Source organism: Mesoplodon bidens, assembly GCF_964165515.1.
Source record: "Mesoplodon bidens genome assembly, chromosome: 17".
NCBI classification, from domain to species: domain Eukaryota; kingdom Metazoa; phylum Chordata; class Mammalia; order Artiodactyla; family Ziphiidae; genus Mesoplodon; species Mesoplodon bidens.
Genome location: NC_138174.1, coordinates 65,944,601 through 65,971,003, shown reverse-complemented (window position 1 = coordinate 65,971,003; position 26,403 = coordinate 65,944,601). Strand labels below are relative to the sequence as shown.

Sequence of the window (26,403 nt, the reverse complement as noted above, 5' to 3'; positions counted from 1 at the left end):
CACATCTTGCCTAACTACAGCACAATATCCCAACCAGGACGTTGACACTGGGACAATCCAGAGTTTATTTGGATTTTGCCAGTTATACATGTGCTCACTTGTGTGTGTGTGCATGCATGTGCACATATAAGTATGTGGCATGGGTGTGCGTGCGTGTAGCTCTGTGCAGTGTTTTCACACGTGCAGTCCCTTATTTGAGAGAGTGCATGTGTCCTGTCACTACATCCTTGGGGCCTGATATACACCACAGGTGCCCCACAGATGTCTGCTGCCTGCATGCATTAATGAGCAAACGAACCAATGCGTGCACCCCGCTCAGAAAGGGGTCTTGCAAGGCCGAGTGCCTGGAGAGGTGGATTCAAGGTCATTGGAGCACAGAGTGGAACGTGAAGGACGGGAGGTGGAAGGTGAAAGGTCATCTAGGGAAGGCTTCCTCGGTCGGGTTTAGAGCTTGGACTGTATTCTCTAAACCACAGAGAGGCCAGGCGGGTTTGGAGCCTAGTCGGTCTACGATATAAATGGTGGCTGGGGAGGACGGGTGGACGAGACGCAGCTGGTGAGTCAGCTGGGAAAGAGAGAACTGAGAGGCGGAGGGAGGGAAGTGGGAGGGTGGAGGAGGAGAGGGGGCAGGCGGGAGAGGCTCAGGAAGACGGGGCCCGGTGGGGAAGGTCACAGCCTGGCCGGCAGGGGAAGGTCCAGGTAAAAGGTGAGGGCCTCCCTGGCCTGCGTGGACTGTGAAATGCCTTTGGGCATCTGGGCAGATGTTTCCAGTTGAAAGTTCACAGCCCGGGCTGGAGATCACCATCTGGAGAGCCTCTGACTTTCAGGCAGGGATTGGAGCCCGTGGCCGGCCCCCCTCGGTCCCGTGCGGAGGGTCTGGGGACAGCTGCAGGGTGATGTCAGCATCCCTGCTGAGCCCCTGAACACGTGCAGGTAAATGCACAGGTGGGGGGGACGAGCAGAAAAGACAGCGCAAGCTGGAGCTCGCCCGAAGCATTTTGGACAGAAGTGCCAACCTGGGCCTTCTGCTGTTCCCCTCCACACTTTATAAAAATTCTTTAAGACCAACAATAACAACCACAATAAAAAAACAACCCAGGGGCTTCCCTGGTGGCGCAGTGGTTGAGAGTCCGCCTGCCAATGCAAGGGACACGGGTTCGTGCCCCTGTCCGGGAAGATCCACATGCTGCGGAGCGGCTGGGCCCGTGAGCCATGGCCGCTGAGCCTGCGCGTCTGGAGCCTGTGCTCCGCAACGGGAGAGGCCACGACAGTGAGAGGCCCGCGTACCACAAAAACAAAAACAAACAAACAAACAAAAAACAATTTCTCCAAAAGGCTGCCAGAGGCTCTCTAAGCCTCTCCATCTATTTTTATTCTGCCTGCACAGAGTTCCATGCTATAAATGCCGGTGGCATCGGCACAATAATTAAAACGCCAGCACAGCCGAGGGTTAGCCAACTACATGCAAAAATGCCAACTCATTAGACTGACGGGGAAAGAATTGCTCTGGGCGGAAATCAGGTCTATTTTTAGGAGGCCTTAGGTGCTAGGTGACCAGAGAGGGGGACAGATGTCTACCGTAGGGCACCCTTCCACCAAAGGGTCACGAGGGGAGGTGGCAAACAGGAGAACTCTGGGGCCGTCCCAAGGGGGCGGGGACCGAGCTGGCAGGTGTCTGCCGCTGTCCCGAGGTCCATGGAGGAGCCCCAGCCTCAGATGGGAGCCCCCATCCCAGGCAGGCAGAAGGGAGCACCATGAGAACAGGTAAAAACCAAACTGGGCCAAGAAAAAGGTGCAGAACATGGGGAGAGAGGCTTCCTGTGAGGGAAGTCAGGAAGCACAACAGTAACGGAAACGTGTTGTAGAAGAGAGAGAAAAGCTATTTTTATCAAGTGAGAAAAGCCAGTCAGAAAAGGCTACACTGGGCGAGTCCAACTATGTAACATTCTGGAAAAGACTATGGAGACGGTAAAAGAGGAGTGGTCTGCAGGGGCTGGGGGAGGGGAGGGATGACAGGTGGAGAATGGAGGGTTTCTAGGGCAGTGACACTGTCCTGTGTGACGCTGTCATGGTGGGTTAGTGACGTCACGCCCTTGGCGAAACCCATGGAACATAAGACACGAACAGTGAACCCGAATGTAAACTACAGGTTTAGTTAATGATAATAATGTCTCAATACTGGCTCACGGTTGTAACAAATACCCCACACCAGGGGACAGAGACAGTGTGTGTGTGTGTGTGTGTGTGTGTGTGTGCGCGCGCGCGCACGCGCACGTGTGTCGAGGCGAGAATATGGAAACTCCGTGTGAGTTTTCTGCTCAATTTTTCTGTAAACCTAAAATTGCTCTAAAAAATAAAATAATAGGGCTTCCCTGGTGGCGCAGTGGTTGGGAGTCCGCCTCCCGAGGCAGGGGACACGGGTTCGTGCCCCGGTCCGGGAAGATCCCACATGCCGCGGAGCGGCTGGGCCCATAAGCCATGGCCGCTGAGCCTGCGCATCCGGAGCCTGTGCTCCGCAATGAGAGAGGCCACAGCAGTGAGAGGCCCGCGTACCGTAAAAAAAATTAAAAAAAATAAAAAATAAAAAATAAAATAAAATAATAAAAAACACTATGGAAAGTGAAAAGATGTCTGTTACTGTTCCATCCGAGTTTTGTATATCCACCTTACTTAGGGCATTAAAAATACTATCGTCATGGAACACCTTAGATGACTCTTCGCTTTTTTTTGTATAGGATTCTGCAGTCCTGCTGGCTTCCGTGGCCTCTCTCTGAGACAGCCCAAAGCGGGGAGTGTTGCTTTTTGAACACCAGGAAAAAGCAAGCAATAGGCTCAAGGTCTGTTAAATAATATCTTGAACTTGTTAAGAGGAACAGGAAATCCCTTGAGTCGTTTCAGATCCTATCTTTTCTGCATCCCCTTGCCCCATCCCTCCGCCTCCACTGTCCTATCTCAGGAGACACATGATTCTAAGGGGGAACCAATCGAACACGAACAACTTAGATGCTTAGGAGTTAATTCAAACCTCAACAATAACTTTTACTCTATGAGTGCCTCAGACGTTAGAGGTGCTCAGCTAGTATGCGTGGCCTGTGGGTGGACACAGACGGATGGTTGGATGGGCTGCACGGTGGCAGTACAAGCACCCTGCCCTCTTTGGGGGGTTGCGAGCCTGCTCTTAGTCACTAGGTAAGGTTATTCAAAAGATAAATTATGTGAATTAAAACATTCCATATTCAAGGAATGATGAATGGATTAAAATGAAAAGGCAAAAATGAACATTCCAGATGTAAGAGGTGGGGCAGGTTTCAAACACGAGGCAGAATATTGGTTCACTGCGTACTGACTTCCCTGGGGAGACTTTGGCTCTTTTGGATCATTGTAGATATTGCTGGATGGTTAAAAGTATATTCACCTTATAAACCAACTGAAAGCCACAGAATTGACTGGAATTCCTACACAGCTCCGAATCCAATATTTTTGTCACACCCACAAGAAGCCAAAACAACGGACTAAAAGTGAAATGCTCAGTCAACCAATGTTTTGTCTACATAATTTTAAAAAACAAGTTTCGAATGACTTAGTCACAGAAAATACCTGGTGTTTTGGTTACAACACAGAGCTTTGGAAGAGGAAAAGAACTGCAAGTGCTTCCCCCAAAGTGACGGGATCTTCCTTCATGCTTCCAAATAAAAGTATCTAGAGGAGACGGAAGAGTTTCCCCTGCGGCTGTGCTACATGCAGACTCGAATCAGGCCATGTGTTCACGGGCAAGGATCACAAACAAGGCCTCCGGCAGCCTCAGCATTATTCTCCCCGGGGAACTCCCTCTCCCGACCCCCCAAGCAGCTCACCTTCATGCCCTGGATGTTCTTCAGCATCACGTCTCCAATCCTTTGGTAATCTCCTCTGATGTGAGCATTCGAGCGGCCTTCCCTGCGAGCAAAGCGTTGGAAACCAAAGTGTTAGCAGTGAAAACATCACTGGAAGGTGTGCCAGCCCCAGATGACAAAATATCAACATGTATGTCTTCCTTTCCAATCACCTGTTTGTACCTCTCCCTTCTCTGTGTGTCACAGAACGTTAGTGCCAGAAGGAGACTTTGAAATTACCCCAGTCATTCCGCAGACAAATAATTCCACCTGTGCTTTGAAAGAGATACAGGGAAGAGCCATTTTCTGTTCATTTTAATTTGGCCTCATTTTACATTCCTTTTCCCATCCCCACTGGGGTGATTTTCTCAGCATTAGGATAGCGTGGAGGTGACTTGCAGTAACAAGCTCATGAAACGGATTCTTTCTTACAGATTGGCGCTAACAGACACTTGTAGGAAGCAAGACTTAGCCTCAAAATTAAAGTTTCGGCTCGCAAGAGCCCTTAGTCTAAAACAGATAAAGGGCTGTGTGAAAAGCCCTTGGGAAGAGAAAAATATAATTGAGGAAGTGCAGGAGACCCATGCACGGAGGTAGGTATGGGGAGAATGACCCAGAAGAGGGCAAGATGGGAGTCCCAGGTTCAGAGACAGGTCAGGGGTCCCCTAGATATCCTGGCTGGTAGTTGACAAAGATGTGGGCACTTTTTTTTTTTTTTTTTTAAATATCTTTACTGGAGTATAATTGCTTTACAGTGTTGTGTTAAGTTTCTATTTGTTACTGTACAAGGTGAATCAGCCATGTGTATACATGTATCCCCATAACCCCTCCCTCTTGAGCCTCCCTCCCACCCTCCCTATCCCACCCCTCTAGGTGGTCACAAAGCACCAAGCTGATCTCCCTGTGCTACACGGCTGCTTCCCACTAGCTATCTGTTTTACACTTGGTAGTGTATGTGTGTCAGTGCCACTCTCTCATTTCACCCCAGCTTCCCCTTCACTCCCTTGTGTCCTCGAGTCCGTTCTCTATGTCTGCATCTTTATTCCTGTCACTATGTTCATCAGTACCGTTTTTTTAGATTCCAAAAATGTGCGTTAGGATACGTTATTTATTTTTCTCTTTCTGACTTACTTCACTCTGTATGACAGACTCTAGGTCCATCCATCTCACTACAAGTAACTCAATTTTTTTCCTTTTTATGGCTGAGTAATATTCCATTGTATATATGTGCCACATCTTTTTTATCCATTTATCTGTTGATGGACATTTAGGTTGCTTCCATGTCCTGGCTATTGTAAATAGTGCTGCAATGAACATTGTGGTACATGTATCTTTTTGAATTATGGTTTTCTCAGGGTATGTGGATGTGGGCACTTTTAACAGAGCAGTTGGGTATATATTTATATCTCTTTGGCTCCAGGCTGTATCTGATGTTGCTAATCCAGGAGCTTGAACGGCAGTGAGAAAAATACTAATAGTAATGGTAGCTGGTGGTTACTGAGGACTGGTTACAGTGCTGAGTGCATTACATCACTGAATCCCCGTGGCAGCACTGTGACCAGGTACCACCATCACCCCCATTAAACAGCTAAATACTGAGGCACAAAGAAATGAAGCAACATGTCTAGTGTCAGTGGTCACGAGGTGGAAGCTTGTACCTGAGCCTAGGAGCCCAGCCTATAGGATCCCAGCCTATACAACCTCTAACCACAATACCCGTGCACATCTGCCAGTTTACCCGCTGAATTTCCCAGAGAAAATTAAAACATGATTTTCAACAACAAACCTGGCTAATATTTTCAAACCAACTGTTCAGGATAGCCAGAAGCCAACTTAAAGGAAAAAGAAGAATCAGACATGAAGAAACGTAAAAATCTGGGCACGGAAGTGAAAGGTACTCAGAGCGGAATAAAACACCTGAAGCCCGAGTGCAGAGGGTGATGATTTACACCCAGAGATGCCACCGCCCTACGCCTCCAGCACCGGGAGGAGTGACCCCCTCTCGGCATTTGGAGCTTTCCGTAACTGCCAGCTCAACCTCTGATGCAGCAAGGATCTCAGGATGGGGAGAGGAAGGCAGGGAGGAAGGCACTTAATGAAGCAGCCCAGGGGGTAGAATAGTCAGGGTCGATAGAAACAGGGGGGCTGGCTCCTCCCCTAGCTCCCGGCTCCACCCCCAACCAGGCAGTGACAACACCCTATATTCCACTGGTTCTAACTGAGCATACACTGTAAATTACATCACAGGGGAGATGGGCACCCAGACCCATTAGGGAATTAAAGTTTCTCTAAAATAAAAGGAGCAGACTTTCCTGGTGGCACAGTGGTTAAGAATCCGCCTGCCGATGCAGGGGACACGGGTTCGAGCCCTGGTCCGGGAAGATCCCACATGCTGTGGAGCAACTAAGCCCGTGTGCCACAACTACTGAGCCTGCGCTCTAGAGCCCGTGAGCCACAATTATTGAGCCCGCGTGCCACAACTACTGAAGCCCGTGCACCTAGAGCCCATGCTCCACAACAAGAGAAGCCTGCACACCACAACAAAGGGTATCCCCACCCACTCGCCACAACTAGAGAAAGCCCGCGTGCAGCAACGAAGACCCAACGCAGCCATAAATAAATAAATAAATAAATTTTAAAAAATAATAATAAAATAAAATAAAAGGAGCGAGGGTACCCATGATGCTCCAGCCCCTGCCAGGGTCTTCTACGGCTCCCCTAGGGCTGGCTTTCTTTCCCTATTCCATTCTCTTCCAGCGCAATGCAGAATCCCTCAGTCCTTCTCCTTCCTCTTAGCTGCCAAAACAAACAAGTTGGCCGATGGCTTTAATTACTGTTCACCTCTCCTCTAATTAAAATATGGATTCTCCCCTCACCACTCCCTGAATTGGTTCTGTGTAAGTTTAGCCTTAACCTAATCCACCGAAGCAAGCACGTATTGTCACTTCTGCTCCTGGTCACTCTCTCTTGCGTGGCTGGGCCCAAAGTCCTGGCACTCTGTTCTCTGGCTTCTGGAAGCCTCTCTCTCCGGCGCCCTGGTTTCTATCTTGGTCAGGTCTTCCGTCCTCTTTGCCAAGCTCTGCTCTTCAGGCCACTCCTAAGATGTCTCTGTGTTGGGAACCCAGCCCTGGTTCTCTTCTCTCTTCGCTTTCTACTTCTCCCTAAGCAAGCCCTTCTGTTCCCCGTGGTTTCAATTCACGATGCCAAATCTATGCCTCAGTAACCTGGGTAATTATTTCATACCTTCGAGAGGGAACTGCGTGAGTGACCCACAGGCACCTCAGACTCAAGGGATTCTGCACAGAGTTAATTGCTGCCCAAACCCAGTCTTTTCCTCCACTTCCTTCCTTAATGAAGTGGCTGCCTTGCCTCAGCCTCAAGCTAGGAGCTTCGGTTATCCCCACTGGTCCGCCTCCCTGATCCTCAGCCATCGGGTCACGTTCTCCCCCAAAACGGGCTCAGTGGAGAATGCTCAGGCGTCTCACGGAGACCAGCCTTCCCTCCGAGACAGCCCTCAGCTCGCGATCAAGTATTATTCCGCCCCGTCAGCTACAGGGTCGTAGCATCTCTGGATTTTTGGCACATGGCTATTAATCGAGTCACGATGGAGATGCTTATGGTTTGGCCATCCTGGGGATCCTGCGTGCGTCTGGGTGCAGCTGCGAAGTTACTGGTTGCTCTCCTCCTGACACACCTGGGGCAGAAAGGAGCTCCCGCCCGAAGTGGGGGCGTTCCTGCTGTTCAGAACCCCCCACCCCCACCCCGCCCCTTCAACATCACAGGAAGCTCCTAACTGCTGAGCCAGAATGGCCTGATGTCAGTAAAAGGAGGCAAGACACAATGTAAACTTGATTTCCAGGTCTGTAGCTATTACCCTGGAACTGAGATCACTGACCCCCAAACTTCCAAATGGACGTGCCATTTGACAACACACATGAGAAAGGGCTTTAGTTAAACATCCACAGGAGATAATTTAAATGTTTTAGCGAGAATGTTCTGGATCGCGGGTGGGAGCAAAAGGGGAGAAACAGGGGTCTCGGCTCCCTTTAGCACTGAACGATCCTTTCCCTCTCACGGAGAGCACCGTGACCCAAGGGAAACGGAGAGCAGCAAAGCAGACTGGGAGGTGGGGCAGGCGCCGTGATGGAGGCCAAACCTGACAGACTTTGCTTCCTTCCTTTCTTCTTTGCCAACTGTTTATTAAAAGAAAACGTACTGATGTTAAAACCCCAGACGCAAGGAGACCTTCCTTCCTGCATCAGCTGACCAGCAGAACCTCATCTGTTTCTCTAAGTCTTCAGCGTCTTTACTTTCATTTGAGAAACTTCTCTGGGTATCACTGGTCCCCTGTGCGCAGGGAACACCCTGATGTCGATCTACCGAGGCGGGGCAGCTCTAGGCCATGTGGGGACAACAGGCTGGGGCCTGGGAAGTTCATGCAGCCAGCATAGGCAGCTCGGCCCCCTGCCTGTCCCCTCCCCATTGCAGCACACGGCAAGCGCCAGCCCCGCTTGGTTCCAGAACATGGAGTCAGCCCCCGGGAAAGGGGACGAGACCTGATGCTCTTGCTGCCTTGTACAGAATTACCCTCGTGTTTTACACTTCCTCTACGTGTTAATGCCAGCAAATCCACAAGTCCAAAGCACTGGCTTTACTGTAAAGAGCTAAAAGGTCACTTTAGGGACTCCCTGGCGGTCCAGTGGTTAGGACTCCACACTTCCAAGGCAGCGGGCGCAGATTCGATCCCTGCTTGGGGAATTAAGATCCCACATGCCGTGCGGCGCATCCAAAAAAAAAAAAAAAGGTCACTTTACTATGGAGAACATTAAAAAAGTAATTATAACTCTCCCGGACCAGCCTCTGGATGTTAACCTCACAAGAAAAGAGTCCTTGTTTGGAAGATGGGGACACATACTTGTTGTCTGGGTAATTACCACGCGGCAAGGCAGCTGACAATTCTTTTGACAATTTCGCTTTGGAAACCCATGTACCAAGAAGCCTTCCAGATGCTAAATTCTGACCTGGGCACAATTAATGTGCTCCCGGGAGCAACTACACATTATCTCAGCACAAGGTTGAACACACACACACACACACACACACACACACACTCACATGGAATCTGAGTCTTCCCAACCCTCCGTAAACATTTCACTGACCACTATGTGAGCTGGTCAGCAGCTCAGACACAGGCAGACCAAAGTCTGGCCCTGCCCTCCCACTCAGAACAAAGAACCATCTCATCAGATTAAAACATAAAAGTAAACCATGCAGCCTGGAGCGGGAAGGCTGACTTTTTCAACCCGGCTCTGTGTCGGGGTGCTCTCGGACCCCAGGAAAACAGACTTAACTTTGTGAATTTTTAGGCCTCATTTGCAAAACAAACATCATGCCCTAATTCTTACTGTTCCTTGTGCTCCTATGATTCTCAATGGAAAAAAAAAAAAAAAGGCCGTGATTGTGTGTGCTTGTGTATCTATGTAAATAAAAGAATAATATGTAAATGAGCAAATGAGTAAAGACAAATTTTCCATTAATATGTAGGGTAGGGAGGGTGACTGGGTTCAAAAAGCCAACAAATTAGTCAAAGTAATAGATTTTTGTATGTGTATATATATATACAAATATTATAAATATATTATATATATATTAGCCGCATGTAATGTAGTTGTGGATTTCAATATTCTTTGATGAATTTCAATATCCTTTGAAATCCCTGGAGAGGAAAATCCCATTAATGTGAACATTAATTCACATCCCCACTTGTGGGGAAGGCTTTTGTGCGAGAGGTGTCCCCACTGGGCCAGGGTACACGGTTTCTCTCCGGCAGTGACAGGTAAGGGATCCATCCTGTCCTTCAGTGCAGGTGGGACACGGCAGCCTCATGCTTTCCACCTTCAGTTACACTACCGGGTTGCTTAAAGCTATGGCTTTTCTTCTTCTGAGGTTTAACACCAGGTCCTGTTTAATAAGAGGCACAAGTTACAGCCCACTCACAGGCAGGCTTGATAGCACCCAGATGAGACCTGGGTCCAGTACTGTTGACGGCCACGTATTAAAACGCAGCAGAACAGAAAGGCCGTTTCAAATTCATAAGCGGCCTGGCGAGCGCTCTCTCTCAAGTGTTTCCCAGCAGAAACCCACCTGCGATTCAGGCAATTGGAAAAATCATTTCTGTTTTTCTAAAAAAAGTAGCTTGCTCTTAAAGCACAGTGGGCTAACACAGTCGGGAATACAGCAGATAATCCAAGAAAAATAACTCCTGCATGTGCCCGAGAACAGGCAATTTTACTCATGTGTTAAAAGGAAACAATCACCAACCACCACTGTCCCTGGAACCCTAGGTAGACAGTGGGAAGCTGAGTCAGGGCAGAATACAGTGGGAAGATCACAGTGTCTTTCTTGCCTTTGAAACAAAGATGAAATTTTAAATTTTAAATAAATTTATTTTAAAAAAGTAAGTGTATACATGTCCCCCACCCCACCATGGTACACCCATGATCCATATCTTGTTCTAACTTCCTTCCACTGTGTATTTTTTCCAAGCTGTTTTCCAGGTAGATCATGCTGCCTTTCTCCAGTGAGTTTCATTGTTTATTTTGAGAGTAATGACTTTAAACCCTTTTTGCACAGTCTTCTTTTTAAAACCAATGAAAATCTTCTTCAAACAAAAGCTTTTTTTTTTTTTTTTTTTTTTGCAGTACGCGGGCCTCTCACTGCTGTGGCCTCTCCCGTTGTGGAGCACAGGCTCCGGACGCGCAGGCTCAGCGGCCGCGGCTCACGGGCCCAGCCGCTCCGCGGCATGCGGGACCCTCCCGGACCGGAGCTCGAACCCGCGTCCCCTGCATCGGCAGGCAGACTCCCAACCACTGCGCCACCAGGGAAGCCCCAAACAAAAGCTTTTACACAAGGGAAGTAGCCCTGATCTGCCTGAAGCAGGGAGCGGAGGGATCAGAGAACCGCCTTTGAGTCTTGCGTGTTAAATCAATGACTCTGATTTCTAAGAAGGTGGATGGTGGGGCATTCGGTCCTAATGGGAAAGGCAGACTGCGTCCACTGTCTGTCTTCCACTCAGAGTTCCTCCCCTTTACGTCTCCAAAACTGTGCTGTCCAATACAGTATCCACGTATGGTTATTTAAATTTTAACTTTAAATAAAATTTAAAAATTCAATTCCTCAGGCACACTAGCCCTATTTCAAGGGCTCAAGAGCTGCATGTGGCTAATGGCTGTTGCACTGAACAATGCGGACACAAGAGTATCTCCATCAGCACAGTTCCACTGGAGAGCACTGCTCTAGGCAGAACCAGAGAAAAAGCTAACAGTTACTGTTTCTGCCTCCTGGTTCATGGGCTCCAGGGAAAGTTAGAAGTGGGGTGTGGGGCTTCCCTGGTGGCGCAGTGGTTAAGAATCCGCCTGCCAATGCAGGGGACACGGGTTCGAGCCCTGGCCTGGAAGATCCCACATGCCGCAGAGCAACTAAGCCCGTACGCCACAACTGCTGAGCCCACGTGCCACAACTACTGAAGCCCACGTGCCACAGCTACTGAATCCGGCGTGCCTAGAGCCCATGCTCTGCAACAAGAGAAGCCACCGCAATGAGAAGCCCGCGCACCGCAACGAAGAGTAGCCCCCGCTCGCCACAACTAGAGAAAGCCTGTGCACAGCAACGAAGACCCAACACAGCCAAAAAATAAAAACAAGTTATGAAGCAAATAAATCTATAAAAAAAAAAAAAGAAGAGGGGTGTGGTCCTCCCTAGCTTTACACTGAAGAACTTCTGGCAAGGCACTTCCCTTTCAGAGCCTTATTTTCCATAGGCATAAAGATGGGGATAGGCCCACCAGACTGTTTGGATTGTCCAAGGAGACAATTTAAGGGAAAACGCTTTAAAAGATACCGTAGACGTGCAAGGTGTTTTACCGTATACATATCTATGGTCTTTTTTTTTTTTTTTTTTTAACACCTCTAGAATACTGACGGTTTCTGTTCTGGAAAAGGGTCAGATGCCCAATGGTCTCTTGGCATGAGTAGAAATCAGAACAGGAGCTCTGGAGCTCTGCCCGGGCTCTGCTTCCAAGTCTTTTCAGGCTGCTTCTGGCTGCCTCCTCGGTGCAGGGCACAGGGAGAGATGTAACTGGAACACAAGCTCTCAAAGCGCAGGAACTGTGGCCTGTTTGGTTCACTGAACGCTGAGAACGGTGCCTAATACACAGTAAGGGCACAGTAAACATTTGCTGAAGAAATGAAAGTGACCACCTTGCCGTAAAAACTCTTAGAGATTAGAAAAAATTCAAATCCATCTTCTCAGACTCTAGACCCAAAGGCGATACTTCTGCAGACAAAGTCACCATAGGGCGAGCGTTGACCAGATGCCATGAGCTTCCTGCCACTTTCGAGAGGAGGACAAACACCACTGGAGAGTGCTCGGGGCAGAGGGGCCAGCAGTGCCGACCTCCCGGAGCCAGAGTGGGAAGGAAGGACGCAATTCTCGAAACCAGGGGGCTGGGTGGGGCTCTGCCGGCGTCTGCCGTGTGGCCCAGGGCGAGCCGTGCCCTCATGCTCTCCTCTGAAGAACGAGGAAGTCATGGCAGATGCTGTCCCAGCCCCCTTCCAGGTGTTCAAAACCCTGTGCTTTGACAACACAGCTTCCAAGACGCCAACTATGGATCAGCTCAGACCTAAGTCCAAGTCATGCCTCTGTCACTTAAGGGCTGTGTGGCCATGAGCAAGGAGCTTGACCTCTCTGAGCCTTTTTCCCATTTTATGATCAACACCCGGGGAAATTCTTTTTCACCAAGGATTGGCAAGCTTTTTCTGTCAAGAGCCAGACAGGAAGTACTGTAGGCTCTGCAGGCCATCCGAGCCCTGTCCCAACTACTCAGCTCTGCTGATGGAGCACCAAAGCAGCCGCAGACAATAGGGCAAAGGACGGGCACGGCTGTGCTCTAAATAAAACTTTATTAACACACACAGGGGGCGGAGCAGGTCTGGCCACGGGCTGTCGTTTGCCAAGCCGTGATGTTGAAGATCAAGTGGGAAAAGCAGAGCGGTCATTTTATTTTGACTAATAGTGCCAACCTGGCAGTGGTATGAGGTACACGAAGAGTCTGCACATAATAAGTGCCCACGAATGGAAGTTTATTATTAATAGTAATGCCGCAAACACTGCATTGTGAATACTGGTTTTCTAAGTGTAAAAGCACTGCCCATCCTCATCTGCCAGGCCTCCTTCTGCTCTGGGTCTTTGAAACATAACAACAGACAAATTTAACAATCTTCAAGATTTACCCCGGAGGAAACCAAGACGTTTTCATGAATTTGATTTGTAAGTATTTTGAGCACCGATTGTGTGGTGGTCCTTGTGTTTGGTGTAATGAGTACTATTCATTCTTTTGTTTTTAAATACAATTTTTAAAGCTTACACTCCATTCACAGTTATTACAAAATATTTGGCTATATTCCCCGTGTTATATAATACATCCCTGCAGCCTATCTTACACCCAATCGTTTGTACCTCCCAATGCTGTGAAAAAGTACTTTCTGTGATGACGGAATCGCCTTTTATGTCTGCTGTCTAATACGTAGCCACTAGCCGCATGGGACTCACAGCCCTTGAAATATGGCTCGTGTTACTGAGAAACTGAATTTTTAATTTAAATTATTTTAAACCAACCGCTCCAAGGGGCTAGTGGCTACCGCATGGGACAGCGCAGCTTTAGAGGTCCTCGTTTATCCTGTCTTACATTGTTTTCCATTTGTGAACTGTCTCAGAATCTGTGTGGAAGCTGAGGCATAAAAGGATTGAAAACCACAACAAAAACTGAGCCTTAGCAAGAGCTGTGATGCAGTTTACCAATGAGAAGTCATACATTCGTTCAGACAGGCAAATATCACCCGAGTTCCACCCTAGTCTAAGGGACACAGGAATAGCTCCCCCGCCTCCCCCGAGGAGACGACCGTCTGGGCAGATGCTAAGACGTGCGCGTCAGCAGCTGAGCTTGCGGGTGAACCGTGAGGGGCAGGTGACCAGTAACTGTCTCGGGAAGTCAGAGGAGGAGAGACGGAGGTTAGTGGGGAAGGAGGGAGGGAGGGAGGAATCACGGCTTCTGAACCGGGCTAAGTCAATTTTACAGGTGGAAAAATCAATGCGGTTAATCGACTTTGCTGGATTCAAGAGTGACTCAGGATTCCTGACATGAGGGGTCGTCACCCTAACTTCCTGCTCATGACAAAACTCATGACGGTTGGAATGCTGGGAACACATCAAGGCTGCGAGGCAGTGGGATTCAACATCGGACAAGAACGTTCCAAGAGATAAGGCACCACAGCTGATTTTACTCTAAAAGAGTAACGTTGTGGGCTTCCCTGGTGGCGCAGTGGTTGAGAGTCCGCCTGCCGATGAAGGGGACACGGGTTCGTGCCCCGGTCCGGGAAGATCCCACATGCCGCGGAGCAACTAAGCCCGTGCACCACAGCTACTGAGCCTGCATGTCTGGAGCCTGTGCTCCGCAACAAGAGAGGCCGCGACAGTGAGTGGCCCGTGCACTGCGATGAAGAGTGGCCCCCTCTTGCCACAACTAGAGAAAGCCCTCGCACAGAAACGAAGACCCAACACAGCCAAAGATTAATAACTTAAAAAAAAAAAAAAAGAGTAACGTTGTCATTGCCGGCAGTAAGCGCACCGTGGTTAGGACAGGAGCCCGCCGCCCATGAGAATTATCCAGCCGTGAAGAAAGCGTGCGGGGCGGGAATGATTACTCCATGAAATAACTACAGGGGTTCTCCGCAGTCAACCTTCACAAATATTTTGATCTTGGGCAACAACAAAATATCATAGAAATCAGAGCCTTTCCTCATGTGGATGTGGGAAACGGTCCACAGACATCAACTCTGGGGGCAACCAAAGCGTTCATTTCACATAAACTACCTGCAGGGGCAAAGCCAGCCAGTGCTGCACGCTGTGGCAGGAAGCATCAGCCACTGGTGACCTCTCAAAAGTATGGTGGCCAGGGTCCGGTCCATCCTCGGTGATCCTGAGATGAAGCGTGGGGGGCAGACTCTCCGGGTTGAAGGGGGGGGCGTGTGCACGTGTGTTTCTCTGGGTTGAAAGCGGGGGGAGGTGTGTGCACGTGTGTGGTACAGGCATGTGCTCCTGCCTCAACCACAAGAGGACGCTACCCTTCTTGAGAGAGGATGCTGTGAGAAACTGCTCTGACTGGAGGGCCAGCTAGCTGCCTTTGGGAGTGGTGGCCACTGCAGCCCCCAGGGGCTGGGAAAAAGAACAGGGTCTCTGCCCACCCTGCTTACAGGACCCTTGGGCGTACAAGCTCATGACAACAGGTTGTCCAGTCACAGGGCTCCTTTCTACATTTCCCATAATGATCCCAAGTTCCAACACAGGTCAGAGAAGACAGTGTGTTAATTAACATCAAAGGTCTCCACCTCAGGATAAAAGCACAGCATCTGCCCAGCTGGGATGATCGCTCACCACACTCCTCACAGGGTCACTTAAGAAAGGTAAAAAAGCCTGTTTTTACTTCCCTACCTGTTTAAAATAAAGCCCACGGCCCTCACAGAGCTGTAGGGCCATGAAGGGAAACAATAATGGGAGATGAAAAGAGCCTCCAAGAATGAGGAAGATGCCGAGAAGTGAGACTTGGCGTTGTGAGGTCCGCCTTCAGATGGAAAGGCACCTGGACAGGTGAGCCCCACCCACCCTCAACGGCGTTCTCAATCAGTAAGATGACAAGAGCTGAGCTCTCCGCTTAGGTACCATTTTAGCTTTAAACTGAGGTCCTATGTTCAGTTTAACCCACCAAGGCCTGGCTGCGAAGGCTGCCTGGGTCGGAATGGAGGCAATTCAATCAGCAGACGCACCCGCCACCCTCTGTGATGTTCCAGGAAGTGAATCCAGGGAAGCACTTGGCAGTGCCCACAGAGAACCCGCAGGTGTGGTGGCCCTCGTGTGCAAGGCACTGTTTTGAAGCCTCTGGTCTTATCCTGCACTGGATTCCTTGTGACTTTCTTTTCTCTATTTTAAAAAAGTTGTGGCTACATATATACAACCTAGCATTTCCCTTCGAAACTATTTTTTAGGTGTACAGTTCAGTGGCATCAAGTACAGTCACACTGCTGTGCAACCACCAGCACCAGGCTTCTCTAGAACTTTTTCATCTTTCCAAACTGAGATCCCATATCCCCTGAACACTAACTCCCCATTTCCCTCTACCCAGCCCCTGGCAGCCACCATTCTCTTTTCCATCTCCATCAATTGACTACTCCAGGTGCCTCATAGAATTGGAATCATATAGTATTTGTCCTGGCTTTTACTCCACTTACTATAATGCCTTCAAGGTTCATCCACGTTGTAGCAGGTGTCAGACTGTCCTTCCTTCTTACAGGCTGAATAACATTCCATTGCATAGATCGACCACATTGGGTTTATCCATTCACATGTCAATGGCCATTAGGTTGTTTCTACCTTTTGGCTATTGTGAATAACGCTGTTACGAACACGGATGTACGAGTTACCTATTTTGAGTTCTTTCTTTCAAATCTTTTGAGTATATACCTAAGAGTGGAGCTCCTGGATCATACGGTAATTCCATACTTACTTTTTTGAGGCATCCGTATGCTTTTCTCTCCATGATACCCAGAGCTGGTAGGATGATAAGAAAAATATTCTATTCACTTTTGTTCTACGATGGTTCACTGGTGCTTCTTTCTGTAAAGATGTTCCACTTTTGGGGGCAGATACAAACGATCGTCTCACCCATTCAGCCATGTCCACTCCACTTCGAGCTCAGCCACGCTGAGGCAGAACCACTCCGCCAGGGAAACTCCTCATCACAGCCTGCAAGACGGCCACGGCCCTGGAAGAGGAGCCTCCTTTCCGCTCTGGATGGACACCCGATCCCTCGTGGACGCCGTCCTGTCTCTCCTCCCCACAGAAGCCCCCGGCATCCTGAGGCTGCACCTGCACCCTGGGGAGCCTCCAGCCATCTCTACCCCCTGGGCGTCACTCTCCAACCCACGCTCCCCTCTGGCACCCTCCACCCCCGCCCTCTCATTCTTTTTTCAAATCTCCGGTGGCTTCTCCAGCTTCCTTTGCGGGCTCTTGCTCTGCCGTAAGCCATGAGTATAGAAAGGTGCCCCCCAACGTGTATTCAACAAGATTCTGTCCCCGGCTCTCTTGTGTCTCAACATTCTCTTCCTTAAAGATCTGATTCTTCCTGTGGATAATTTCCACATCTACAGCACTGTGTCTGATTTCTTTCCCAAGTCGGAGACTGGTGTTTCCAGCTGCCTGTATGGCTTCATTATCGACCCCTCGAAACTGATGCGCCCCAAAGCAAGCCCCTGTTCCCTCCACTTTACTTGCTTTTTCCCTTTTCTTCTTCCATGTTGCTCTTAATTTCACGACCATCCTCCCAGTCAGCCAGGCTCAAAGCTCCAGGGACCTCCCCTTTGCTTCTCCTTTGTCCCACGAGCCCTGAGACTTGGTGAATTTCCACCTGGGGTCTTTCCAGCCCTCTTGGCTGAACTTCTGCTCTCCTACCAAGCGACGACGCTACCTCAAGTTTCTTCTAAAAAAAAAAAAAACCCAGCTGATCCTTCTTCGAAGCTGAGTGCCCACAGCCAACGCCGAGTGCCTCCTTGCATGCCCCTCCTTGGGTCCCAGCTCCCCGCCAGCTGTCAGCCGAGTTCCGTCCCCAGCAGAACCCACCAAGACGCACTGTTCCAGGGCAGGTCTGCATCCATCTCTGGGGGAATGACTTGGCCAGTTTGTCCTCAGCACCTGTCGGTCATTTCAGGGCTGGAATCTGGGGCTCCTGCCCAGGGACCAAAGATCTTTAGAGGCTTTCTCTGAATGCATTTGAACAGCTGAGTAAAACGTCCTTACTTTCAAAGGGAAAAGCGTTCTGCATGTTTTCAGAAGTCACTGAACCTGTTCTGTTTCCTTGTTTTTGAAGAAACAGGGCAACTTGGGCCAGAATGAAACGGTCCAGCCTCTTCTCAGGTGTGTTGACTTAGGAGAACCACCCTTTGGACACGGGCAGGTGTGTTTACTCAGCCGGGGTCCAGTCTAATCATTTGGGAAAACTTCCTGGTAATTTTTCTGCCCTGTAATTTCCCACTGCTGATGGAAGTTTATGACAACCTAACTTAGGCCTGCAAAGAAAGGCAGGGTGGCTGTGATATTTAAGCCCCAAATCTGGGGGACCTTGAGGTGCATTGTAAACTTTAGACTTCTTTCTATTAACCATAATTAAAAATATTATTACTGAATAAAGTCTGGAGTTTAGTGGATAATAATGTAGTGTTAAAAGAGAAAGGACAGGTCCTTACTTGGGCTAAAACCAAGACCTAATACCTAACCTAACTGCAGTTACAACCTCCTCCAGGAATGTAATCCTAGCCAGTCAGCCAGGAATTTTCCGGGCAGCACCAATGAGGTCATCTGTCACGTGGGCCTTCTCAATCCCCAAAGATGAGGTCACCTGCCACACAGACCCCTTCTGTCCCCCAGGTAGGTTACCTACGTCAAAAATAATGTTTTTTGTTTATTCCTTGTTTTGCCTTTAATGACCGTTCCCTTCCCAGAGCTCCAGCTCATCTCTACTAGCTAAATGGAATGCTGCCCATTCATGAATCATCTAATAAAGCCAATCAGACCTTGAAAATTTACTCACTCAAATTTTGCTTTTTAATAGAAGCAACACTGGTTCCTTAGTTTTGACGACTGTGCCCAGTGATATAAGAAGTTGACGTCAGCAAGAGGGTAGGGGAGAGGCGTGTGCAGAAATTCTATTCTCATGGCAACTTTTCTCTAAACCTAAGATTTCGATTTATAGAAGTTTACATTAAAAAATGGTCTGGGGACTTCCCTGGTGGTCCAGTGGGTAAGACTCCACGCTCCCAGTGCAGGGGGCCTGGGTTCGATCCCTCGTCGGGGAACTAGATGCTGCATACCACAACTAAGAGTCCACACGCTGCAACTAAGATCTGGCGCAGCCAAAATGAATGAATGAGTGAATGGATAAGTATTAAACAATTTTTAAAAATGGATAAAAAAAGTATTAAAAAAGTAAAAAATGGTTCGTCTTCCCCACCTTTTTCTGTGTGGGACAGGACACCGAGCCCTTTACAGACACTGTCCCATGTAGTGGTGTGATGGCCCTGTGACATGGAGACCGCACCCCACACCTTACAGGTGAGGAAACGAAGCCGTGCAAGGCCACAGACAGCTGGATGCGGACCTCAGGCGGCGTGATGGAGGATGCAGGCTCAGCCATCCCACGCCACGTGAGCCAGGCCACGCCTCCCATCAACACACACACACACACACACACACACACGTCTGTCAGTCAACAACCCGGAGCAAACGCCTTTCTTAATAAACTCCATGTGATCCATTCTTCTCATTGAACATATGTGCTCACGGGTTGCCTCTTCTGTGTGGGCATTAATGGCCCACGTGTCCTCCAAGACAGAACTGGCCAGTGACACCCTCTGCCCACCCTGGACACGGCCCACTCATCCACGAGAGGGCCTGGCCTTCCTTGCCCCACGAGCCTGCACCCTCCCCTGAGACCGCAAGTCCCCAGTGGGCGAAGCCTGACACTCACCGGCTCACTCCCCACCCACCCACCTGGCTCACCCATGCACTCATCCGTTCACTCATTCAGCCACTGCTTATAGAAGAAACCAGAGTTATATGCCAAATGCAAACCAAGGAATCAGAGAATCTTCGGTGTGTCACAGGCAGCCTACATCAGTTGTTTCAGAAAAGTCATTCATCACGGTCATCTCAAGAAGCAATTTAAAATGCAAGTTTCTGGGTCTGCCCCCAATGTTCTAACTAAGGAAGGCCAGGTGGGGCCTGGCTGTCTGTATTTTTTCAAAACTTCTCTGGCCCATCAACCCCAGGTGACCCTGACGCCCTGCCGGGTTTGGGGCTTCGCCCAATAGATAAGTACCTTCTGGAAATGGGCAACCTCAGCTCAAGGTGCCCCGAGGCAGAAGAGCTCATTACCTCGTAGGGCAGCCTCTCATCGCCAAGCTGCGCTTACTGCGAGGAAACCTTTTTCTATACTCGGACACAAGGCGCCTCTTTGGAAATTCACTCCTCTGTTTAAATTGTGTCCTCTGGTACAATTAAGATGACGCCGACGCCCTCTTTCATACAACCAGCCTGAAAAGGGCCATCCTATTTTCCAAAATCTTCTCCCTTTTAGGCCAAATGCCCATACTTCCAACAATTTTTAAAAAGTGAAATGCATTCTACTATTATCCCATTTCAAATGTGAAACTCAGAATTGGGTACGGTATTCTGACGGAGCTCAGAGCCTTCCAGTTTCAAGGGGCAATCCTTTCCCATGCTCCGGTCTCCTTCTAATGAGGCACGGTCTATGGAAGAGGTTCTGGACCTTGGCTGCACGTTGGAATAATCACCTGGGAAGCTTTAGGAACTATTGATGCTTAGGGCCTACCTCTCAAGAGATTCTGATACAACCATCTGGGGCCCTGCCTGGTCATCAAGATTTTTTTTTTTTGAAGGTTCTAGGTGATTTTAATGAGCAGTCAATGTTGAGAGCTACAGATACAACAGACGTTGATCTCTCTCCCTGTTATTCTATTGGTTCACACTAAACTCAATCACACTCAACCTTTTGCCTTGAACCCCTGCCAAGCCAGGTCTTCCTCATCATGCCCTTGAGGAACTGATTAGCTGAACTTAATGGCAGGCTTTTACAATGACTCCCAATAAATGTCAGCAGTTTGGTGTGGGTCCACTGTTGTAAGGCTATTGAAGGACAAGTCAATTGAGCTGCATATTGACTATCTGCTCTCTCTTTAGCTTTGAGTCTTTAACATGCTTCTGGTATCTTCATGGAAAACATGAATAAAATGGTAGATCTCTGAACGATACTCTACTGAAAATTCTATGGGAAATAAATTACAGCAGGTGCTTTTTAAGCCACTGGATATTCTTTCACAGATAAGTGCTAAAGATTTATGGTCACAGATAAGTCCAAGAGCATGGCGTCATTCCTAGAATGAAATGTTTCATACAGCTCTCCCAAGTTCTCTGGTGGCAGTGTTAGGTAGTCAGGCACGAGCAGGTCCCTGCCCCGTCCTGGATGGGGATCATCTTTCCCTTCCCCATCTGGACACTGGTGATCAGAACATGCCCAGAGGTCCTCCCTCTTGTGGTCAAGGACCACCGCTAAGTTTCCAGCCTTATCAGGACCAAGCAAGATAAAACTGCCAGAACAGGTTGGTGCAGGTGCACCAAGACCCAAAAGGTGACTCAGACTAACAGGGCGGGGTTCGTTATGCTGCAATTATAATAAATCAGCATTGCAGTTTTTGTTCCTCCACCCCCCACCCGTGTTTCACTTCAGTGTTTATGGGTAAGCACCTGCACACTAAGGGAGAAGTAATATAACCTAAAGCTGTCAATCAACTTGTCAGTCAAATGACGCAGGACACAGGGAGGGACCACTACTCTAAAAAACCCAACCCTACCCCCATTGTGGGACTGCTTCTGGTTTCCAGACAGCCCACTCTTGTCCTTTCTCAGGAGCATATTTTTGCTTTGTTTAACAAAACTCTTGCTACTTGAAACTGCTCTATGTCTCTCGTCTGAATTCTTTCCCTTGAGAGGACAAGAGCCAAGGAAAAGGCTGTTCTGCCAGTGACAGCAGCTGTTCGCGCAGCCCCCATGGGCTGCCAGGGCGCTGCCGGCGGAGGACGCCTCCTGTGTGTGACCGGCCCAGTCTTCTTTATTTATTTTATTGTAAAAAATTTACGTATTTATTTATATTTGGCTGCACTGGGTCTGCGTTGCTGCGCGCGGGCTTTCTCTAGTTGCGGCGAGTGGGGGCTACTCTTCGTTGTGGTGCGTGGGCTTCTCATTGCGGTGGCTTCTCTTGTTGTGGAGCATGGGCTCTAGGCACGTGGGCTCAGCAGCTGTGGCACATGGGCCCTAGAGCACAGGCTCAGTAGTTGTGGCGCACGGGCTTAGTTGCTCCGCGGCATGTGGGATCTTCCTGGACCAGGGTTCGAACCCGTGTCCCCTGCATTGGCAGGCGGATTCTTAACCACTACGCCACCCGGGAAGCCCTCCCCAACCTTATTTAAATCAACTGCCATGTGGACCAAAACCGCTCTAGTGATACCATCTCAAGATGCTCTGGGCCTACAGGAAGACTATATTAATACACATCTCACTGGCCAGAAAATGAAGTGTTAATTGGTTTCTCCAGAGCTGGAAGGTCTTTGACTCCATTATGAAAGCATCATTCAACTTTGTATGACTGAGGGGACAACATGGCAGAACACAATCAAAAGGCTTCCGGTAAGTTTTGGGAAGGTAAAGTTAGATTTTGTAGAATATTTTTTTTAATTTCAAAAAGTGGTATTTCTCTTGCATTCATAGCACCAAACTAGAGTAAGACTCTAAACTGGCATTTTCAGTCTTTCCCCATCTTCAGTGAAGCTGATCTTGTACCTGTTCTTTCTCAGTCCTGGCTGTGCTCTCCTCCCTGGGGCACCTGAGTGAAGTCTCCTCCTTCCTTCTATCACAGCAAAGAGAGCTGCACTTGAATTATCTCCAGGTATAAAAAACATACAGGGCTTCCCTGGTGGTGCAGAGGTTGAGAGTCCGCCTGCCAATGCAAGGGACACGGGTTCGTGCCCCTGTCCGGGAAGATCCACATGCTGCGGAGCGGCTGGGCCCGTGAGCCATGGCCGCTGAGCCTGCGCGTCTGGAGCCTGTGCTCCGCAACGGGAGAGGCCACAACAGTGAGAGGCCCGCGTACCGCAAAAACAAAACAAAACAAAAACATACAAAGTCAGACGTCTGAGCACATCTGCTTCCCAACACAGGGAGCAGCTCTGCGAACCTGTTAACTGGTGCCTGAATCTCATTCTTGGAATCGCCTGGGGCAGGACCACCTCGTCCAGGGCTCCTGCAGGCCCCCTAACAGTCACTGAACACCCCTGAGACCACTCTGAACCAAACTCTCACCTGTGGTGCGGATGGATACGGTATACAGTGGGTTCCATTTCCACCCGGAACACAGCAGAAAATGTCTGCTAACATCTCCTGGCATTTTTCAAATGCGTGTTTAGTAGACAGACAACTCCTCCTGTTTCTACACACGTCTTTAAAAAAAAAACCCCGTAAGAATTTTCTATAGGGGACTTCCCTGGTGGCGCAGTGGATGAGACTCCACGCTCCCAATGCAGGGGGCCTGGGTTCAATCCCTGGTCAGGCAACTAGATCCCACACTCTCAGTGCCACAAGTAAGAGTTCGCATGCCACAACTAAGGAGCCTGCCTGCTGCAACTAAGGAGCCCGCGTGCCGCAACTAAGGAGCCCACGAGCTGCAACTAAGGCCCGGCGCAACCAAATAAATAAATAAATAATTTTTAGAAAAAGAATTTTCTATAAAAGATTCCACTTTAGGCCAAGGGTACATCAGACTTTGCATTCTGTAGTATAGACAATTTTTCCTGAATTTTTGCACTCACATATCAATCTTTTATATGGTATTTAATAAACAGACTTAACATTATTTTTAGCCAGCCTGCTCTTCCTGGATACTTAGGTCAGTTCCAATCGTTTAGTTCTGCCTTGGCTATCTTTGCCATTTGTCATTTCACATATTAGAATGTATCCTTAAGATAAATTCCTAGCAGTGGGATTCAAGGTAAAAGTGTATGTGTGTGTGTGCTGTATGGGGTTCTTACTTTTCTTTATAAACACCGTGAAATATAATACTGAAAGCTACATGAGACGTATAATACTTAAATGACTATAAAGCAAGCACCAGTAAAATGTTACCAACACCCCCCCCAAGTCCCTCTTTTGCCTCTACCCTTTATAACCCTCATCATCCTTCCAGAAGAAATTACTGTATTTTGTGGTATTCATTTAATTATCATCAGAAAACATGCATTTTGAAGAACTGTAAGCCAACGGAAAAAAAAATCCAGGATGAGATCTAACACGTGTAGATTTAATAGGAAATCACTGTAAGCTTGGCTTGTCTGAAGCCAGCTTCTCGCTTTATCTTTGCTCATGGGTGCCGCTTATAAGGAACAATATAAAAATAACATGAGAAACAGAAAGAAGAGTTGGTGGTGGGAGAGAGAACTGTCACACGGGATTGTACTCACCACAGGGCGAGTCGTTGCTCAATTTCCTTGAGAAAATTTGTATGAAATTTGTGCAAAGGTTCAAAATTCGGGAAAATGAGACTTTTCAAGGTTTCGGGCATGGAGTCCTCTTTGCTTACTGTGCTCTGAAACCACTGGGAATAAAAAGAGAACACTCTTAGAGGCCTTAAGGTGAAGGATGAAGGTCTGCAACTCTTCAGAGGTAACGCTGCAGCCCACCACGCGTGGAGGCTAAAGCGCTTTGCTGCCAAGTCTGTAGCATTTCAAGAGCGTCAAGGGCTTTCAAGCTCTACTGCTTTCCCTCCTTTCATTAGATGGGGTAAGAAGTACCCATCTCTTCGTTACCGCTTCCTGAAGTTTGTTACCAACTGACTGTGGAAGTCGGGACAAATCTCTGAAGTGGGCAGATACTGAAATCAAAACTTCCATTATGGCCAGCTCACTGGGTCATCACTGAGTTATACCACTTCACGCCCTCTGGTTTAGTCCTTGAGAAACTTCCATCTCTGCTCTTTCGTTGAAATACTGAGCAGGAAGATGGCTGAACCAGAGAGGTGAAGCCTCTGCCTTCACACACATTACTCATCTCGTTGACCTGGAGTCCAGGTGGGTCCCACAATGATTGCTGAGCACCTGCCCAGGTCACCACGGCTGCCCTAGAGGCACAGAAACCCAACGATTCCAACTGACCTCCAGTGGGCTAGGTTCCTTCCCAAGTCATCTGCCATGCTTTGAATTTGTTTCCAAGACTGAACAGGACTGATTAATAAAAGGCAGTCTTTTGGGCAGATTTTGCTGACATGGCTCAACTTATTGGCCAAGATAAAACAAGGCTTCTAATTCGCCTCTGAGGTCTCCCTCAAGCAAAAAGAAAGGGCAAAACATGAAATGTTCTCCATCGGTGCAGGCAGACAGTATAACATTTAAATTTCTCCACTTTAGAAACTTCCTTCCTTTGCACTTAAAAATCACAGTTATAAAAGCTTTTTAGAGCATATTCCAAATTAAACATACTATTACTGCCTAATTTCTAGAACCCAGAACCAAAATTCTTTTAATTGGAGTCAGAGAACCCAACATTTAATTAGATCCAGCTTGTCTCCTAAAGCTGAGTATCAATCAAGATAAATTATGTAATCTAAGGCTTTAGGGGAAATGCTACACATACCGAAGTGATGACTTCAAGATCCTTCAGATATGTTCTCTCAGTGGTGGAGACTTCCTTAGCGATGAAGTACGCTTTGTCAGTCGGGAATCTCTGCAAAATCCATTAAAAGAAAGAAGACATAATAATTTGAGCCTAAAGTCTCTAAACATGTCCTGATTATAAGAAAGTCCTAACTTAAGTGATACATTGCTAACTTACGATCTTTGGTTGACTGGTGTCAAGGCTAAATAAACTCTTATCTATTCTCCTTTTTTGGTGTGAGAGGAAGGAGGATAGGAAATGGATTTCTACCATGAGAAAACTGCTTAGGAATGTTTCCTTCCAGGTAAATACCACCCGCAGTGAAAGGCCTCGAATGAGTGTGTTAGCTGCCACTGAGGACTGTTCATTCACTACTGGGCACCTAAAAATCTAATTAGTCAGGAGAATAGAGTGGTGCAGGCTTCAAGGAAATGAATGAAACAGAAAGCACAGCAGCCTTTGTCCAGGGCATCGTGGGCTGGTGGTATTGATTTTTAGGAAATGGAAGTTACTTTGTTCATGGGAACATGAAGGGTGCTGACTCAAAGGGACGAGGGTTACAGCAGCTAGAGTCCACTGGTTAGGTGGGCAGGCAGCACCGCCCTAGAGCCTAGGCCTGCCACTGGTTTTGCTTCTCTTTAACCAACAATTAAAAGGAAATCCCTTGTTGTTAACCATCTCGCTTCCCCCAAGAGTCCAACTGATTCCACCTCTGGGGATACGCACGAAGCAGAGATGAGAAGAGATACTTGTACACCCACGTTCCCAGCACATTAAGACGAAACAGCCAAAAGGAGGAAACAACCCAGCTGTCCATCAACGGATGGATGAATACACAAAATGTGGTATTCTCCATACAATGGAATACTTAGTCAACCTAAAAAAGGAAGGACATTCTGACATGTGCTACCAACGTGGATAAACCTTGAGGACAATTATGCTCAAGGACATAAACCAATTACAAAGGGACACTGTATGATTCCACTTATAGGAGGTTAATGCCTAGGGTAGTCAGTTCACGGAGACAGAAAGCAGAACGGTGGTTGCCAGAGGCCAGGCGTGGGGAGACGGTGCTCCACGTGCATGGAGTTTGCTCGAAGGATGACCGAGCTCTGGAAATAGTGATGATGGTCACACAACACTGTGAGTG

At 48.3% G+C, this 26,403-nt stretch overlaps 1 protein-coding gene across 1 annotated transcript in view; it reads right to left on the bottom strand.

The window, feature by feature from the left end:
- The window catches only part of FARP1 (FERM, ARH/RhoGEF and pleckstrin domain protein 1), a 295,459-nt gene that overhangs the window by 20,308 nt on the left and 248,748 nt on the right, over window positions 1-26,403 (bottom strand). The window contains exons 15-17 of the mRNA XM_081214634.1: window positions 25,233-25,322; window positions 24,065-24,198; window positions 3,855-3,936 (exon numbers count right to left, since the gene is read on the bottom strand). Of these exons, the coding sequence (XP_081070760.1) occupies window positions 3,855-3,936; window positions 24,065-24,198; window positions 25,233-25,322 (306 nt within the window). The remainder of the gene's footprint in view (window positions 1-3,854; window positions 3,937-24,064; window positions 24,199-25,232; window positions 25,323-26,403) is intronic.